The sequence below is a fragment of the Ursus maritimus genome, unplaced genomic scaffold (assembly GCF_017311325.1).
Source record: "Ursus maritimus isolate PB19 unplaced genomic scaffold, ASM1731132v1 scaffold_6, whole genome shotgun sequence".
Lineage (NCBI taxonomy): Eukaryota > Metazoa > Chordata > Mammalia > Carnivora > Ursidae > Ursus > Ursus maritimus.
Window position 1 is genome coordinate 20,249,015 of NW_024426774.1, and position 17,597 is coordinate 20,266,611.

Sequence of the window (17,597 nt, forward strand, 5' to 3'; positions counted from 1 at the left end):
CATATGACCTGCTTGTTGTCTGTTCTAAAATGTACATAGCTTTGAAGGCTGTGTATCCAGTGCTTAGAACAGTGCCTAACACATAGTAGGCACTCAATGTAGAGTTTTTAAATGAATAAAAAATACCAGACCCTGACTTCAAGTTGCTTAGACTTGCACTCGTAAAACCAGTATAATTTGGTAAATGATTAAATGCTGACATTGCAGGTGACCAGAGCTGCGAGAGTTTGGGGAAGGAGGAGAGTGAAGTCCAGAAGAATTAGGGGAAAGCTTAGTGAAAAATTACATTTTTAGGCAGAAACTTTTGTACATTTGTTCTTTTTTTTTAATAATAGTTTTTTATTATATTATGTTAGTCACCATACAGTACGTCCCTAGTTTTTGATGTAAAGTTCCATGATTCATTACTTGCGTATAACACCCAGTGCGTTATGCAATATGTGCCCTCCTTAATACCCATCACAGGCCTATCCCATTCCCCCAGCCCCCTCCCCTCTGAAGCCCTCAGTTTGTTTCCCAGAGTCCATAGTCTCTCATGGTTCATTCCCCCTTCTGTTTACCCCCCCTTTCTTCTTCCCTTTATTCTCCTACTGACCTTCCTACTACTTAGTTCCATAAATGAGTGAAACCATAGGATAATTGTCTTTCTCTGCTTGACTTATTTCGCTTAGCATTATCTCCTCCAGTCCCGTCCATGTTGCTGCAAATGTTGTGAAATCGTTCTTTTTGATGGCTGAGTAATATTCCATTGTATATATGGACCACATCTTCTTAATCCAGTCATCTGTTGAAGGGCATCTCGGCTCCTTCCAGCACTGTTGGTGGGAATGCAAGTTGGTACAGCCACTCTGGAAAACAGTGTGGAGGTCCCTTAAAAAGTTAAAAACTGAGCTACCCTATGATCCAGCAATTGCACTACTGGGTATTTACCCCAAAGATACAGACGTAGTGAGGAGAAGGGCAATATGCACCCCAGTGTTCATAGCAGCATTGTCCACAATAGCTAAATTTTGTACATTTGTTCTTAAAGATGAGTAGGTTTAAGACTTCTATAGGGTTTGGTTGCCAAGGACAGGGAGGAATAGGGAAAAAGGTGAGAGTGGCCTGAGGGCTCTGGCTTTTAAAGGCATGTCTTAAGAGCCTTTTGATAGATATATTGTACCACCTACCTGTTTCTTTTCTTTTCTTTTTTTTTTTTTTTTTAAGATTTTATTTATTTATTTGACAGAGACACAGCCAACGAGAGAGGGAACACAAACAGGGGGAGTGGGAGAGGAAGAAGCAGGCTCCCAACAGAGCAGGGAGCCTGATGCAGGGCTCAGTCCCAGGACCCTGGGATCACGCCCTGAGCCGAAGGCAGACCCTTAACAACTGAGCCACCCAGGCGCCCCCCACCTACCTGTTTCATGTTCACAATTTTGGCAAAAATCCTGACCAGACATGAACTATTTGTTGCAAAACTGCCTTGAACTAACGTAAGGCAATGTATAAGCTTTTTTCTACTAGTGTGACTATTCTTACATTTTGCTGCAGAAATACTAATGTCTCTGATCACAGGGTGCTGTTCTAGGTCCTCCTGAGTTGTCCCCCCCCCCCATAATATATGGTATATGCCCTGAATTACCTCTCTTAAAATAAACAAAAAACAAAAACAAAAACAAACCCATTCTAAAACATATCCAGACTTGTGGAGCTGGAATGGGTTCAGTGAGAAGATGTACAAAACCTAATTAGTATGCAGTCCATAAATTCCGTGTTTGTAATAACTGCCCAGGACTTGCACCGCAAACAGGAATTTAAGCCAGCAAATAATGAGAAAAGACTTTGTGGAGATATTTTAGCTACTTAAGGGCAAAAAAGTTCCCAACACTATGTAACAGAGATCTGTAGTGTTTGGGCAGGAATCTGGGATTCATCCTTTCCTGTATTCCTTCAGCAATATTTTTAAAGGCCTTCTTTGCCACAAACTGAGTAGGCACTGGGGATAACACTATAGTGAGCAAGATAAACACAGTCATCATAGGAATTTTTAATTCCTTGAATCTGAATCTTTACAATTAGCCTAATAGTTAACAAAACTATTTCTTTTGGGGAGAAATTTTTATGGTTCAGCTGCTGCTGCTGCTGCTGCTGCTTCTTCTTCTTTTTTTCTTAAAAATGTCTCCCCTACTAGACAGTTCCTGAGAGACCACAGGAATGGTATCTTCTTCAGCAGGGTGGTTGGTTCTTGCACAAGCATGCAGAGCCACGCTTCAGACTCTTCTTTTTAACTAAGCTTTCTCATTTTCTCTTTTTCTCTCTCTACCCCCCCCCCCCCCCCCCCCCCCCCCCCCGCCAGGCCCCGGCTCCTCTGTTTCTGCCCCTAAGGGAAGGTGTTCCACTGTGCTTTATCCTTCACTTTCTCTTTCTGCTCATTCCCTTGGCAGTCCTGATCCTTCCCCCTGTGGGGATGATTCCTGCGTTTATATCTAGCCCTCGTCTGTCTTCTGAGTTGCTAGTAAGTACCTTAGGTTGGGTTGCTTGATATTACCATGTGGATAATTCTGCTGACACTTCAGTTTTAGCATCTGACATTGTACTCAGCATCTTTTCCACCAGTCATGCTCCTTCTTTGGACTTCTTTATTTCCTACCCCTTAGTTACCCAGACGGGAAATTTTGGAGAGGATCTTTTGGTCCTTCAGCCTCACCGCTCATATTTTGCTGCACTGCCATTTTTATTTTCTTAATATCTCACCTGCCTTCAGCCTTTCTTTCCCACTGTATCCCATGTCAGTGTAGGCCTGCTGATTAGTGTGCTCTCTCCAGCCTGTCATTCCCACTGATGCCAGGGGAGTCTTCGCAAAGCTCGTCGCTGCTTTCACTCTTGTCACTCTCCTGCTCACATCCTTTTAGTAGCTCCTCGTACTCCCTGAAACTTTTAAACTCACTCCAGCCTCTCTACTGCCCTTTTCACATACTGGTTTCTTTTGGTTTGGCCGAGCTACTTGGCGTTCTCTGAATACTCATGTGTTTTTCCATCTTGGTGTTTCTGCCGATAGCACTCCCTCCTCTTGAAACAGCACACTCTTATCTACTGAAATCCAGCTCATCCTATATGTCTCCACTCAGGTTTCATCTTGTCTGGAAGGTCATTCTCGATTGTCTTAGCCTGAAGAGTACTTGGCCCTTTTCTCTACTCTTCTGTGGTTTGGAATGTACTGTATCTTTAATTACCATGCTTTGTTTCCTTTCTCGGTTGTAAACTGAGGGCACAAACTTAGTTTATTCTGAGATTATTCTTATAATCTTCACAGCATAAAGAGTAGTGCATTGTATGGCTTTAATACATTCTTACATTTACTGAACACCTACTACGTGCAAAGCCTTTTTTAAAAAAAATTTTTTATTTTAATGTTTTTTTATTATATTATGTTAGTCACCATACAGTACATCCCTGGTTTCTGATGTAAAGTTCGATGATTCATTAGTTGTGTATAACACCCAGTGCACCATGCAATACGTGCCCTCCTTACTACCCATCACCGGTCTATCCCATTCCCCCACCCCCCCCTCCCCTCTGAGACCCTCAGTTTGTTTCTCATAGTCCATAGTCTCTCATGCTTCATTCCCCCTTCTGATTACCCCCCTTTCTTTATCCCTTTCTTCCCCTACCGATCTTCCTAGTTCTTATGTTCCATAGATGAGAGAAATCATATGATAATTGTCTTTCTCTGCTTGACTTATTTCACTTAGCATTATCTCCTCCAGTGCCATCCATGTTGCAGCAAATGTTGAGAACTCGTTCTTTCTGATAGCTGAGTGATATTCCATTGTATATATGGACCACAACTTCTTAATCCAGTCATCCGTTGAAAGGGCATATCTCGTTTCCTTCCACGATTTCAAAACTAAATGTGAGATAATACTTGCTTTATGAACATTAGGGTGCATATGGCCCTTCCTTCACTATGTCTGTATCTTTGGGAGGTAAATACCCAGTAGTGCAATGGCTGGGTCATAAAGACAACTCAATTTTAACTTTTTTTTTTTGAGAATTTTGTTTATTTATTTGAGAGAGAGGAGAGAGACAGAGCATGGTGGGGAGAGGAGGATTGCACAACCTTGATTAGGCTACTTCCTCGTCGTGGATTAAAGATGGCTGTCCCTCGTGTTTCGCTGTTCAACGGCTTCTTTAGGTGAAAGTATAAGAACCTAATTTTAGATTTTTCCTATTCTTTTGAGTGAGGCTTGGATGGCTATGTATTTCCCCCTTAGGACTGCCTTTGCAGTATCCATAGTTTGGACCATTGTGTTTTCATTCTCGCTGGTCTCCATAAATTGTTTAAATTGATTTTGATTTCTTGGTTTATCGAGTCATTCCTAGAGCAGGATGGTTTCTTAGTCTCAAGTGTTTGAGTTTCTTCCAAATTTTCCTTGTGGTTGAGTTCAATTTCAGAGCGTTGTGGTCTGAGAATATACAGGAATACTTTCCAGTCTTTTGGTATGGTTGAGGATCTGTTTTTGTGTCCAGAACATGGTCTATTCTTGAGAATGTTCCATGGGCATTAAGATGAATAAGTATTCTTTGGTTCTGGGGTGTAGTGATTTATATATATCTATGAGGTCCAACTCGTTGAGTATGGCATTCAAAGCTCTTGTTTCTATGTTGGTTTCTGCTCTGGTGGCTCTATTGGCCCAACGATAGTGGAGTGTTGGGGTCCCCTACTATTAGCGTATTTTTATCTATATGTCTCTTTATTGTGGTTAAGAGTTGGCTTGTGTATCTTGCTGCTCCCTGTTGAGGCATATATATATTTATAATTGTCATATCTACTTGTTGGATACATCCTTTAAGAATAATATAGTGCCCTTCTGTGTCTCTAACTATAACCTTTAGTTTAAAAATCCAGTCTGTCTGATATGAATTTGCTTGCACACAGCTTCTTTTGAGGTCCATTGGCGTGAAGATGTGTTAATCCTTTTTACTTTCGATGCTGAGATGTATCTTTCGAGTTCAAAATGAGTCTCTTGTAGACAGCAAATGGATGGGTCCTGTCTTTTTATCCAATCTCTGCAACCCTAATAGCGTTTATGGAAGACATTTAGGCCATTTACATTTGGTTTGATTATTGGGAGACAATGATTTTAATGATGCCATGTTGCCAGTAAAGAGTCTTTGTTTCTACATAAATTGTGACTTTCTGTTCTGTATCACTCTTGGGGCCTTTTGCTTTTGTAGAACTACTTAATATCTCCTGTAGGGCTGGTTTAGTAGTTTTAAAATTGGTCAATGACTGGTGATTCCTGGAAGGTCTTTATTTCTCCATCAATTGGATGACCTTGCTTGGATAAAGGATCCTTGGCTGCATGTTTTCTCTGAAGGCTTTAAAAATGCCCACACCCAACCCTTTCTCTCATTCAGGTCTGTAGACAGGTCTGATGTAATTCTGATGCCTTTGCCGGTTCGTGAGAAATTTCTTTGCCTGACCACTTTATACTATACATCTTGGATCTGTATTTGTGGAAGTACACTATGGCCGTGACGTGGCGTGATTTATCGTGGTTGAGCTTGGGAGGGTCCTCTCTGCCTCTTGAACCGCGAAATGTGTTTGTTTCCCTTGCTTTGGAGTCTAGGGAAGTTTTCAGCTACAATTTGTTCAAATATCTTCTAGACTCTGTTTTTCTCCACCCCCCCTCGGGATACAGATAATTCACAAACATTTAAGGAACATTTCGCGTTGAATAAATAGTCTCCATGTAACCTACATTCTGAGCATGGATTTTTTTGGTCCACAATTCCCTATTTTAACTTTTTCTTCTACTAACCCATCTCCAAATTCAGCTGATAAGCTCTTCTGCCTCATTCACTTTTAGCCGTCAGAGCCTCTGGTTTGCCACCACCGTTTGGCTCCTTAGAATTTTTAATTTCTGCTTATTCATCTCTTTCCCACCCTTAGAGATTCTATATTCTCACATTAACATTTCGTTAATACTTTTCAAGTCTACATATCATCTTGGCCGTTGTTACTCTGAATTCATTTTTGAAATAATATTTGGTTATATCATATCCATTAGTTCTGTGGCCAGGAGCCACAGACTCATTGTCTTTTCTTTGCTGGGGGGGACTTCTCCTTCTAAGTCAATTCTGATACGGGGAGAGGTTCTTGGGTTATCCAGAGCCCAAATTATTGACCAGGACCCAGGCCGTGTGCCCTTGTTTTATAGGGATCTTAGGGATGTGGGTTTCTTGATTTTTCAGCCTGCCTTCTGTGTTCTGGGGGAGGGGCCTGCCGCGCCGATACTCAGGCAACCCTGTTTGGGTAGAGTCTCCGTGTCCCCTGCGAGGGGGGATGGGGATGGGCACTCTCTGAGCCGGTATTTCCAGGCTTTTGTTCTCTGGCGGCTTTCCCTGGCGGTTTGCTGTGCCTCTTCTGAGAGTCAGAGCAGCAGCGGCCAAATTTCAGTCTCTGTCACAGAACAGAAGGATTGCGGCCCGTTCTCTACTAATGTTCTGGCCACTTTAACTCTGTTTCTGTTGGTGCTGCTCAACCCTGCAGCGTCCCGGGATGTGCGCCCCACACCCGGCGTCCCAGCCCTCACTTCCAGGGCCAGTGCGTCTCTGTCCTTTGTGTTTCTAATACCGCCAGCCGCCCCCGCGCGCTCCGAAGCTCCGGCCCTCAGTCTGGTCGGGCGCGCGCACCCGGCTCACGGTCTCAGTCCGCTCTCTCGCGGGTGCCGACCACGAGCCCGCCCGCTCTCCCGTGCAGGTGGCTACCGCTTCCCGGTGCCCGAACTCGGCGGCTCCCTCCCCCTTACGTTTATCTCCGATATCTGTGCACAGTTTCACGGCTCCCCGCTTCGTACCTCAATACTCAGCGCTGGAGATGTTCATTTGTAGAGATCCAGATGCGTCTTCCTGCGTCTCAGGCTGATTCTGTGGATGTTCAGGCTGGTCTGGTACCTACCCAGCTCGACTTGGGACCGGCTGAAAAAGGGGTCCCCTACTCCGCCATCTTAACTCCCTCCGCAAAGCCTTTTCTGAAAGCACTTACAGTTGTGGAAGTGGTACATCTGTGACAAAGAGACTAATTTCAAACAACATGAGATAGGGGTTAGGACTGAAGCACAGGGTGATTTTGGATCCTAGAGCAAGGAGTGGTTAGATAAATTGTAATTAATAACTATTGAATATTCCCTGGAGGCTTGAAAATTTGTGGCTAACGCAACAACTCAGTTATTAGGCTGATTTGGAGGAATTCAGAGTCCAACTACAATGCTTTGTCCTCAGATCTATAATTGACACCATTTAGTGTGATGTGATGTATTTTAATTTTAATTAATTAATTATTTATTTTAAAAGATTTTATTCATTTGGCAGAGAGAGAGAGAGAGAACACAGGCAGGGAGAGGGAGAAGCAGACTCCCCACTGAGCAGGGAGCCCAAGGCGGGACTTGAGTCCAAGACCCCTGGATCATGACTTGAGCTGAAGGCAGACGCTTAACCAACTGAGCCACCCAGGCACCCCCTATTTTAATTTTTAGATTAAACTCTGAGAAATTATAGATTTTATTTCTGAAATCTTCAAATTGTAGGAATTAAAGATTGCATTTTTATAAAAAGTACTGGGTGGTAGCTATCCTTTAGTTAATTAGCATTCCTATGATAACGCTGATCTGTTTTGTTTTGTGTTTCTCCAGCTTATTAAAGAAGACTCTCCCCATACTGGTATAGATGTTGACCTTTTCCCCTGGTAATGTGTTTTTGTTGCAGATGGTGTGGATGGAAAGCAAGCCCGGAGAACCAATTCCAGCACCCCTTTAGGGGAGCTTTTTGACCATGGCCTGGATAGTTGGTCATGTGTTTACTTTGTTGTGACTGTGTATTCCATCTTTGGACGAGGACCATCTGGTGTCAGTGTTTTTGTTCTTTATCTCCTGCTATGGGTAGTTTTGTTTTCTTTCATCCTGTCCCACTGGGAAAAGTATAACACAGGAATTCTTTTCCTGCCGTGGGGATATGACATTAGCCAGGTGGTAAGTATGTGTTCTACCTTAAATTTTCAACATTGCTGTGAATTTTGGGGGCAAGTTTTTGTCATTCTTTCTTTATATCCCTGCTGCTTTTTTGGCTAGAACTGATTTGTGCTTTTAAAAAATTTCCTTTTGCATTATTTCTTGCTTATTTCTGAACAATTTCAAACAGAAAAGTAGAATAGCATAGTGAACCCTTACGCCCCTGTTATTAGCTTCAGCAGCTGCATGGCCAGTCCGGTTTCATGTATACCCTTCCTCGCAGTTATTTTAAAGGAAATTCCTGATGGTATATGATAAGGATTTTACTATATATCTTTAAATAGTAAGAGTACTTTTTAAAAAACCATTATCACAATGTCATTATTATAAAAAAAATGAACAGTTTCTTAATGTTACTAAGTATTCCTTTGAACTGTTGATTTTTGTAAAGAAAGATATGTACATATAATGTTTGCTTTTTTGTCTTGACTGCCCACATTTCAATGAGTAGAGATACGTGTTTTCTCTTACTTAATAGGCTTGCTATTAACTCTTCCTGCCTTTGAATACCAGCTTTTTGTGTTGCCATTTTGCCCATTTGCATCTAAGGCCCCATTAAAGCATCAGATGTTGGAGTGTGTTTGAAGAAAGTGATTGGGTAGGCAAATTGGGTCATCCTATGCCTTAACCAATTCCTGATGTGCCTTAAAGTGTTCTAAATTATGGCCAGTTGCTTGCTTTGTTTAAAAGTTAGTTATTTTATGGGGGTCGTTGGCTGAAAAGAAGATATTTTTAAAGGCAAGAAGATTGCCACAGTATCAATTTTAAGTGTATTTCTTGCTTTTACTAAAACTATTTACTAGACTTATGCTGCATACAGCATTATTGGCTCCCCGATCTTTCCAGCTGTTAATGCCTCTGTGTGCTTTTGTCTGCATTTTCCTTCCAGACTATATCTTTTGTCTACATAGTGACTGCGATTGTGGGAGTTGAGGCCTGGTATGAACCTTTCCTGTTTAATTTCTTATATAGAGACCTATTCACTGCAATGATTATTGGTAAGAAGCTCCATGTTGAAGCCTATTTTAACATCACTTTATTATCGAAGCCAGTGTTTGATTATCACAAGCTATACCACCTTTTCCCCTCTCCCACACCCTCCAGCAAGCAGAACAGCCCTACAGCCCTGGTTTCCACCAAACCAGCAAGGAAAATGAGGTTTCTGTGTTTTGGTTTTTTTTGTTTAGCACTATGCTATTTCTAGTCAGAAGGAAATAAATACCAAAATCACATAAACCTCGTGAACTAAGTATTTAAACGAATTTAGACTGTTACAGAGGATCCACATTTAGGTGGACATTTGGTATTGATTTTATGCCTATCTCAAAATTGAAGATCATTAGTTTGTAGGAAGTAGAATAGATGGAAGATAGAGATTACTTCACAGCACATCCACTCCAGAAGTTGAGCCTTCCTTCCTCTCAGATACTCTCCTTCTTTTACCACTGGCTAATAGGTAAAGGTTTTTGGTCATGGTAATGTTTCCCTCTTGATTTCAGCCAGAGGGGCCATCTATGGGACGCAGAGTGTTTTCTATGCAAAGAGGCAAGGAGGAAGTTATTTGGGTTGTTATTTAGGGGCATTAGGAGTGGCATTAGGACCTCTGTAGAAGTAAAATAGCAGACTCTTGGCCATTGCTCTGTTCCCTTATCTAAATAGTAACCCCCTCTCTCAATACCAGTGAACCTTGGCAATAGAAGGGCATTGGGTAGAGTTCAGAATCAGCTGAGAAGGTGGTGGTGCATTAGGCACTGGCTTTTAGGCGGTCGTTTGGGCCTTTTTCTGTGGCCCTGGACTACAGATACTTTAGAACCCCGCTGTTATCTTCCAAATGTTCATTTTTCATTTTTGGGTTTCTGTATGAACTAAATCCTCTACCTTGAAAAGGCTAGCTATTTTTCACTCCCACCACACAGTGAAATCTTTTAAGTGACTAGTCCTATGGCAGTATTGCTGCATTTTATGTTTAAATGTTAAATTTAATGATAAGATGGAATCCTCTGGTATGTGAGATATATTTTTGAATGTTAAGTGGGTACTTTAATTGTTTAATTTGTACTTTAATGTACTTTAATAGGCACATAACTTTCCTTGTAATTTATAAGTTTATCTGAATTTTTCTCTCTGAAACAAAACAAAAGCCCACGTTTCTTTACAAATAAATAAAGCAGCTTTCCCAATACAGGTACACCTCATTTTATTGCACTTCACTGTATTGTGCATTGCAGATACTGTGTTTTTTTTTACAATTGAAGGTTTGTGGCAACCTGTCAGCAAGTCTGTTAGCACCGTTTACCAATAGCATTTACTCACTTCGTGTCTCCCTGTGTCATAGTTTGGTAATTCTTGCAATATTTCAAACTTCTGCATTATTATATTTGTTACGGTGATCTGTGATCAGTGATCTTTGATGTTACTATTGGAATTGTTTTGGCGCACCACAACCCACACCCATATAAAGATGGCAACTTTGTTAATAAATGTTGTGTGTGTCTGACTACTCCACCTACCTCCTGCTCTCCCTCTCATTTCTCTCCCTCTCCTTGGGCCTCCCTATTTCCTGAGACGCAATATTGAAATTAGGCCAGTTAATGACCCTCCAGTGGCCTCTAAGCGTTTAGGTGAAAGGAAGAGTCACACATCTCTCACTTGAAATCACAAATTAGAAATGATTCAGCTAATTAGTGAGGAAAAAAGCCAAGATAGGCCAAAAACCAGGCCCCTCGCCCTGAGCAATTAGCTAAGTTTGTAAATGCAAAGGAAAAGTTCCTGAAGGAAATGAAAAGTGCTACTCACTGATACATGAACGATAAGAAAGCAAAACCCCCTTTTTGCTGATAAGGATAAAGTTTTAGTGGTCTGGGTAGAAGATGAAACCAGCCACAGCATTCCCTGAAGCCAAGCCTAATTCAGAGCAAGGCCTAACTCTCTTCAATTCTGTGAAGGCTGAGAGAGGTAAAGAAGCTGCAGAAGAAAAGTTTGAAGCTTTCAGAGGTTGATTCATGAGGTTTAAGGGAAGAAGATATCTATCATGAAGGCGCAAGGTGAAGCAGCAGTGCTGATGGAGAAGCTGCAGCGAGTTATCTGGAAGATCTCACTAAGATCATTAAGGTGGCTGCACAAACAACAGATTTTCAGTATAGATGTCACCACTTTAATAGGGGAAGGAAATTACATCTAAGACTTTCATAGCGAGAGAGGAGAAGTCAATTCCTGGCTTCAAAGCTTCAAAAGACAGGCTGACTCTCATGTTAGGGGCTAATGCAGCTGGTGACTTGAAGGTGAAGCCAGTGCTCATTGACTATTCTGAAAATCCCAGGGCCCTTAAAAATTCGCTAAATCTACTCTGCCTGTCCTCTCTACATGAACAGCAAAGCCTGGATGATAGCACATCTGTTTACAACATGGTTTACTGAATATTTTAAGGCCATTATTGAGATCTCAGAAAAAAGGATTCCTTTCAAAATATTACTTCTCATTGACAAGCACCTGGTCACCCAAAGCTCTGATGACAGTGTACAATGAGATTGTACACAGCATCCATCTTGCCGGAGATGGAAAAGTAATTTTGACTTTCAGGTCTTATTATTGAGGAAATAAATACCTTTTTATAATATAAGGCTGTAGCTGCCATAGAAAATGGTTCCTCTGGTGGGTCTGGGCAAAGTAAGTTGAAAACCTTTTGGAAAGGATTCACCCATTCTAGGTGCCACTAAGAACATTCCTAATTCGTGGGGAGAAGTCAGAATAATCAACATTAACAGGAATTTGGAAGAAGTGATTTCCAGCCTTTGTGGATGACATTGAGGGTTTTAAGACTTCAGTGGAGGAAGTCAGTAGCTGTGGTGGAAATAGCAAGAGAACTAGAATTAGAAGTGGAGCCTGAAGATGGGACTGAATTGCTGCCATCTCATGATCAAACTTTGTAACAGACAAGGAATTACTTCTTATGGATGAAAAAAGAAAGTGGTTTTCTTGAGATCGAATTTATTGGTGAAGATGCTGTGAAGATTGTTGGAATGATGAAGGATTTCAAATATTATGTAAACTGAGTTGAATAAAGCAGCCGCAGGGTTTAAGAGGATTGGTTTCTATTTTGAAAGAAGTTGTACTGTGGATAAAATGCCATCAACCAGCCTTGCATACTGTAGAGAAATTGTGAAAGGAGGAGTCAACGTGGGAAGCTTCATTGTTTGCTAATTTAAGAACTTGCCGCAGCCCCCCCACCTTCAGCAGCCATCCACCTCGAGTCAAGACCTTCCACCAGCAAAAAGATTACGACTAGCTGAAAGCTTAGATGATGGTTAGAATTTTTTTAGTAATAAAATATTTTTTAGTTAAGCCATGTACATTTTTTAATACATAATGCTATTGTACTCTTAATAGGCTGCATTATAGTATATACATAACTTTTATGAACTGGGAAACCAAAAAATTTATGTGACTTGCTTTATTGTGACATTTACTTCATTGTGATGGTCTGGAACACAACCTGCAATATCTCCGAGGTATGCCTGTACTTTCTATGGAAAGTACATCAGGAGAAAAAATAGAAGATACAGTGTGTCTCTTTGGCAACCTATATATAGCCCAGGCTTCCTACATGCTTGCTGTATTTAAGATAAAGCTATTTCAAGATATTTTAAACTAAAAATATTCTTGGTAGCAAATCTTTTGCAAGTTTCTGTCAGCCTGTTTCCAACACCTCAGAGCTATAGTGATTCTGGGTTAATTAATTCAGCCCCGGCTCCCTACCAGTGCTTCCCAGCTTGACACGGTGTCAGCTGCTAAAAATTTCTGAGTATGTCAGCTTGTCTTCTTCCTTTCTCTCTAAGCTCTTCTAACTTGGGGAACTTTGTCGCAGTTGGGCTTGGAAGTGGCAGAGTAATTCATCTTTTCAAATGAGATTTCTGTTTGGTGGATTCTAGTCTTTTCATCTGTTTTTCGCAAAATGTCTTAGGAATTGTTTTGAAGGAATGCTTTTCTGTCTTGGATCCTTACGGTCATAGCTGCATCGACCACCTTCCCACCCCAAGCCAAGTATAGTCAGCGGGAGTCTGGAGTGGACAAGCTGGGGCTAATCTGATCTGTTGACAGTGAAATAGCCAACTGAAGTAGCCAGAAACTTGCCACAGGTGTTGATTTGGAGTTTGACAGAGAAAAAAAATTAGGAATTTACATCTCTATAATTTGTAGAATCAGAGAATTTTAAAAATGCAAGGGGACATTAGGAAGTCGTGTAACCCATCCATGTTGTATAACTGCGGAATCTGAAGCTCAGAGAGATGGTCTGATTTCCCAAGAGTACATTGCTGGAGTTTGGAGTCCTCTGTAGGAAGCTTGCAGTTAAAGCAAGAGAGGATTCCCTGGGGGAGAAGAGAAGCGCAGTTGAATGCCCAGTTAGGAATATGCAGGAGGCAGAGCTGCCAGTGAAGGACAGCACATGTAATGGTTGGATAACTAACAGCACTGGGAGAATGGATCACAAAGGCAAAGGCAGAAAAGAATTGCAGTTAGTGGAGAGTCAACAAAGTCCTCTTTCTTAGAAGTCAGGAGTGAAGAAAGAATATTGAATTTGATAATTAGGAGAACTTGGTAAATTCCAGAGTACAGTTTCTGCAGACGGAAGGCAGAATGAATGAGTCCCGAGGAAGGCCACAGGAAGGTCTGGCAGGTGATAGGGAAGAGTTAGAGAAGAAGTGGGAAGTGAGGGCAGCAGAAGCAATGGGAGGGCTTCTTGGGAAGGCCGTCCTTGTTTTCCGGTTTGAGAGGAAAGAACTAGTGTATGCTTAGGGGTGGGCGGAGAAATTAAGAATGCTACGGAGATAAAAATAAATGGAAATGGGAAACCACAGAATCCATTAGCCATCCCCTCTTTCAGTAACTCACACTTGTGCAACTTACTGCATACCAGGTTCTGTTCCAGGTGTCTATGTATAGTAACTCATTTAATTCTCAAGGCCCTACGGGGTCAATCCTATTATGTCTATTTTATAAAAGAAAAAATTGAGGCACTGAAGCGTTAATCAGCCCGAAATCCCATAACCCATAGGCACAACCAAGGTTCGAGCCCAGTCTGGCCCCTGAGCCTCCGCTCTGAATCATCACGCTGTACTGCCACTCTTCTGGTTGTTAATGTTGTTCAGAAGTGTATTTAATTTCATTACAAAAGTAAACCTGAAACTACGAATTATTGGGTCTAAAAGCATTAAATATTTTGTACGTATTTGATAATTATAAAAATCACTCGAATAATCACAGTATTTTAAATATTCTTCCTTTTAGGTTGTGCGTTATGTGTGACTCTTCCAATGAGTTTATTAAACTTTTTCAGGTAAGTATTTCTTAATTGGGCAAGAAATGTGAAAATTGTTACTTAGATGAATTTTAGGATCTGTTTTACTTTTGGCATCTAGACATTTTGAAAAGGTGTGAAACCTGTATTTTGAACCTCGAATGAGGTTAGGATCGTTTAGGGTATCTGCAGTGGTGGCTTTGTAGTCCACAGCACAAAACTGCTGGTTCTTTGTTACGGTTTTTGGCTCACCAGACAGTCTTCTGTTTGTCATTTCTTTGTGGAGTGAATTGGGAAGGAGTGTGTTCTTGTTGAATATTGATAGGTTTATATTCTTTTTAGACATCGATGATAAGTTTTTATAAATTGGTTCTGTATAAGTTGAGTTAGCATGATCATAAAATTTCTGAACTTGTGTAGATCTATGCCTGCTGGAGGAGTGGGGGTGGGGGTTAGGTAAGAGTTTCCTGGGTGGCGTCTCATTTCTTTGATCTGCACTTCTCCACCTTTGCTCAGCCACACTGAATTTAGTTAGGAGGCCTGAATGTATTTTGCTGTGTCCCTCCTTGGTAATTTTGCTCCCACTTCCCTCTAGTACCGTTTCCTCTGCTTGAAACACTTGTACTTCCCACTTCATCCTTCAGCCCTCAGATCTGTCCTGCAGAATCCTATCTGTGTCAAGCCAAGCTCTATGAATCTAGCCTATTTATGGCAGCTGGTAGTCATTCACAGAAACCGTAAAATTTAAAGCTCTGAAGGCCTTAGAGATGGAGACATTTTCTCCTCATCTTCTAAGGATGAGGTCCTGATCGGGTGGTATCTTGTCCAAGATCCTGTAATGGGGCAGAACCAAGACTAGAATTTGGGGCTCTGTTCAGATGAGCAGAGACATATTGGAGTGTGTGCTGGAGACACCGAGATAGGCTATGGGCCGTCTCCGTGCGGAGTCTTCCACTCGTAGGTCCTCTGTCCCTTTGTATTGTAGCAGCACTCTGCGGTACTTCCTCGTGGTGTTTTGTGTGCATTTTAGTTCCCCTGTTGAAGTGTAATCTCACAGAACAAAGATCAAGTTCTGTTCATCTTTACATTCCAGGGGACTAGGGCTCAGAAGACTTCTGTTCTAGTCCTGACCCTGCCACTTGGTAGCAAGTTATGTGAATTTAAATTCTCAGATTCACTTAACCTGTCTGCCAAATGGGATTAGTAATGTTGGTTCTATTTGTGCTACGGGATTATTGTGAGTATAAAGTAAGCGAATAAGTGTGAAAGTACTTTGAAAACTACAAAATTTACAAATGCTGTGTGAGTTTTATATGTAATAATGTTTTTTGTATTACTTGATTTTCTTTTTTTCAGAAGCTATAAAAATAACACCTTGAAACACAATTCAGTCTATGAAGCTATGGTTCCCTTTTTTTCTCCATGTTTGCTATTCGTTTTGTCTACAGCGTGGATCCTCCATTCACCTTCTGATATTTTAGAGTTGCATCCTAGAGTTTTCTACTTTATGGTTGGAACAGCCTTTGCCAACATCACAGTAAGATTTTTTTCTTTCAAAAGTCATAATATATCTAAGGGATACATGACAAAATTTGGTAATTTGGGAAATTTTATGTAGTATTAAAAATAAACAGATTTTAATTTAAAGATATTTTACATCAGAAACTTGAAAGAGTTATAACCCCTAAGACAGAACATGCTGAAAATTATTTTTTCCTTTTCCAGATGACTACAGATCTAATGATTAATTTAGGGAGCCTGAAAGGGGTTTTTGAGAGAAAACACACACACACACACACATTTTTAAATGAGCTGATTTTAAATTAACAGGGAGTAAAGGCTTTGTAATAAATACATTTTTTGAAAGCCCTTTCTCTGCGATGGCCCAGCAAGACGGCAGACAGGTAGGAGAGATCAGGAGGAGTTGAGAAGGGACCTTAATGGTTTTGACAACCAGGGAGCCTATGCTCTCACTCTAAAAACTTAGTAAGTTTTTACTTTATAATTTAGCCACAGAGTTTATGTTTCCATGTCTGTAACATGTGTTCAATATCACCAGTCCTATTGATTTCACAGGGTTTAAAGATCTGAGAATATTAATACATTGAATAAAAGGTATCTCTGAAGGAATAAAACTAGATTGAGTGAGGTATTGAAAGTAAAGGGAGCCCGAGAGGGCTTGAGGTGTTACTCTGACAATATGATTGAGTTGGAGGCAGCATCTCCTCAGGACCATGAGGAAATTTCGTTGTATGGAGCTATGAAAGGCTGTTTGCAAAGTGTTTTTCAGATATCGTACTTAAAATTGGGAGGAATTTCTTTTATCCAAACTGTTGCCTAGTGGAAGAATGCCTTCCATAGGAACCTTACTAAATTATCTTCCCACCTCTTCTGACGTGCACTCTGAGGGTCCGTGGGTTTGGAGGTGTGGGCAGAGGTTCAATTCGGCTCCTGAGCAGTTGAGAACTACTGATTTTAATAATGTCTTGTAACCGTGTTGGCTCAAGTACTTGAATGCTTTTTAAATGTTGGAGTAACTAATTTTGGAAGTGCTTTGCTAATGAAATTTTCATTCTTTTTTTCCCCCACAACTTCAAGTGTCAGCTGATTGTTTGTCAAATGAGCAGCACCCGGTGCCCAACTTTGAATTGGTTCTTGGTTCCTCTTTTCTTGGTTGTTCTGGTGGTGAACTTTGGAGTAGCCTCTCACGTTGAGAGCATTCTCCTGTATACTTTAACAGCTCTTTTCACTCTGGCCCACATCCATTATGGAGTACAAGTGGTGAGTAATCTAGAGCAAAATTGGTTCCATTTGGTTCTTGTAAGTACTAGGGAAGGAAGTGAGGGAAGAATTTCAAAAGAAAGTTGCTTATTAAAGTAGCTGGAAGAATTGGGATATTCTCTGTAAATTTCGAATAATATCCAGATACATAATTTTAGGTATCATTTCTCTGATGAATATGTTATAGTAACTACAAATAATTTCTGGGTAATTATTATGAGGAATTAGTTGTTTTTAAGTAGGTAGAAATGTAAACTGTTTTCTTGGTGAATGGAATTGTAAACTCTTATGTGCTTTTAATTCAATGAGGACCAAATAATTCCATTTGTTGATGATTTATTTCTATACTTAGTTAGCTTTAGGGGCATTTTAAAAGGGGGAAATATTAGAAGAGAATGGATTTAAGAAGTATTTTGTGAACCTTAATATTCTCTCCTAAAGCAAGAGACTAGTTTCAGGGCAAACGG

General features: G+C 40.8%; 1 protein-coding gene across 1 annotated transcript in view; it reads left to right on the plus strand.

The window, feature by feature from the left end:
- The window catches only part of SELENOI (selenoprotein I), a 45,125-nt gene that overhangs the window by 19,155 nt on the left and 8,373 nt on the right, over positions 1–17,597 (plus strand). Inside the window, exons 5-9 of the mRNA XM_008700348.2 lie at positions 7,753–8,015; positions 8,944–9,052; positions 14,340–14,388; positions 15,706–15,886; positions 16,948–17,130. Of these exons, the coding sequence (XP_008698570.2) occupies positions 7,753–8,015; positions 8,944–9,052; positions 14,340–14,388; positions 15,706–15,886; positions 16,948–17,130 (785 nt within the window). The remainder of the gene's footprint in view (positions 1–7,752; positions 8,016–8,943; positions 9,053–14,339; positions 14,389–15,705; positions 15,887–16,947; positions 17,131–17,597) is intronic.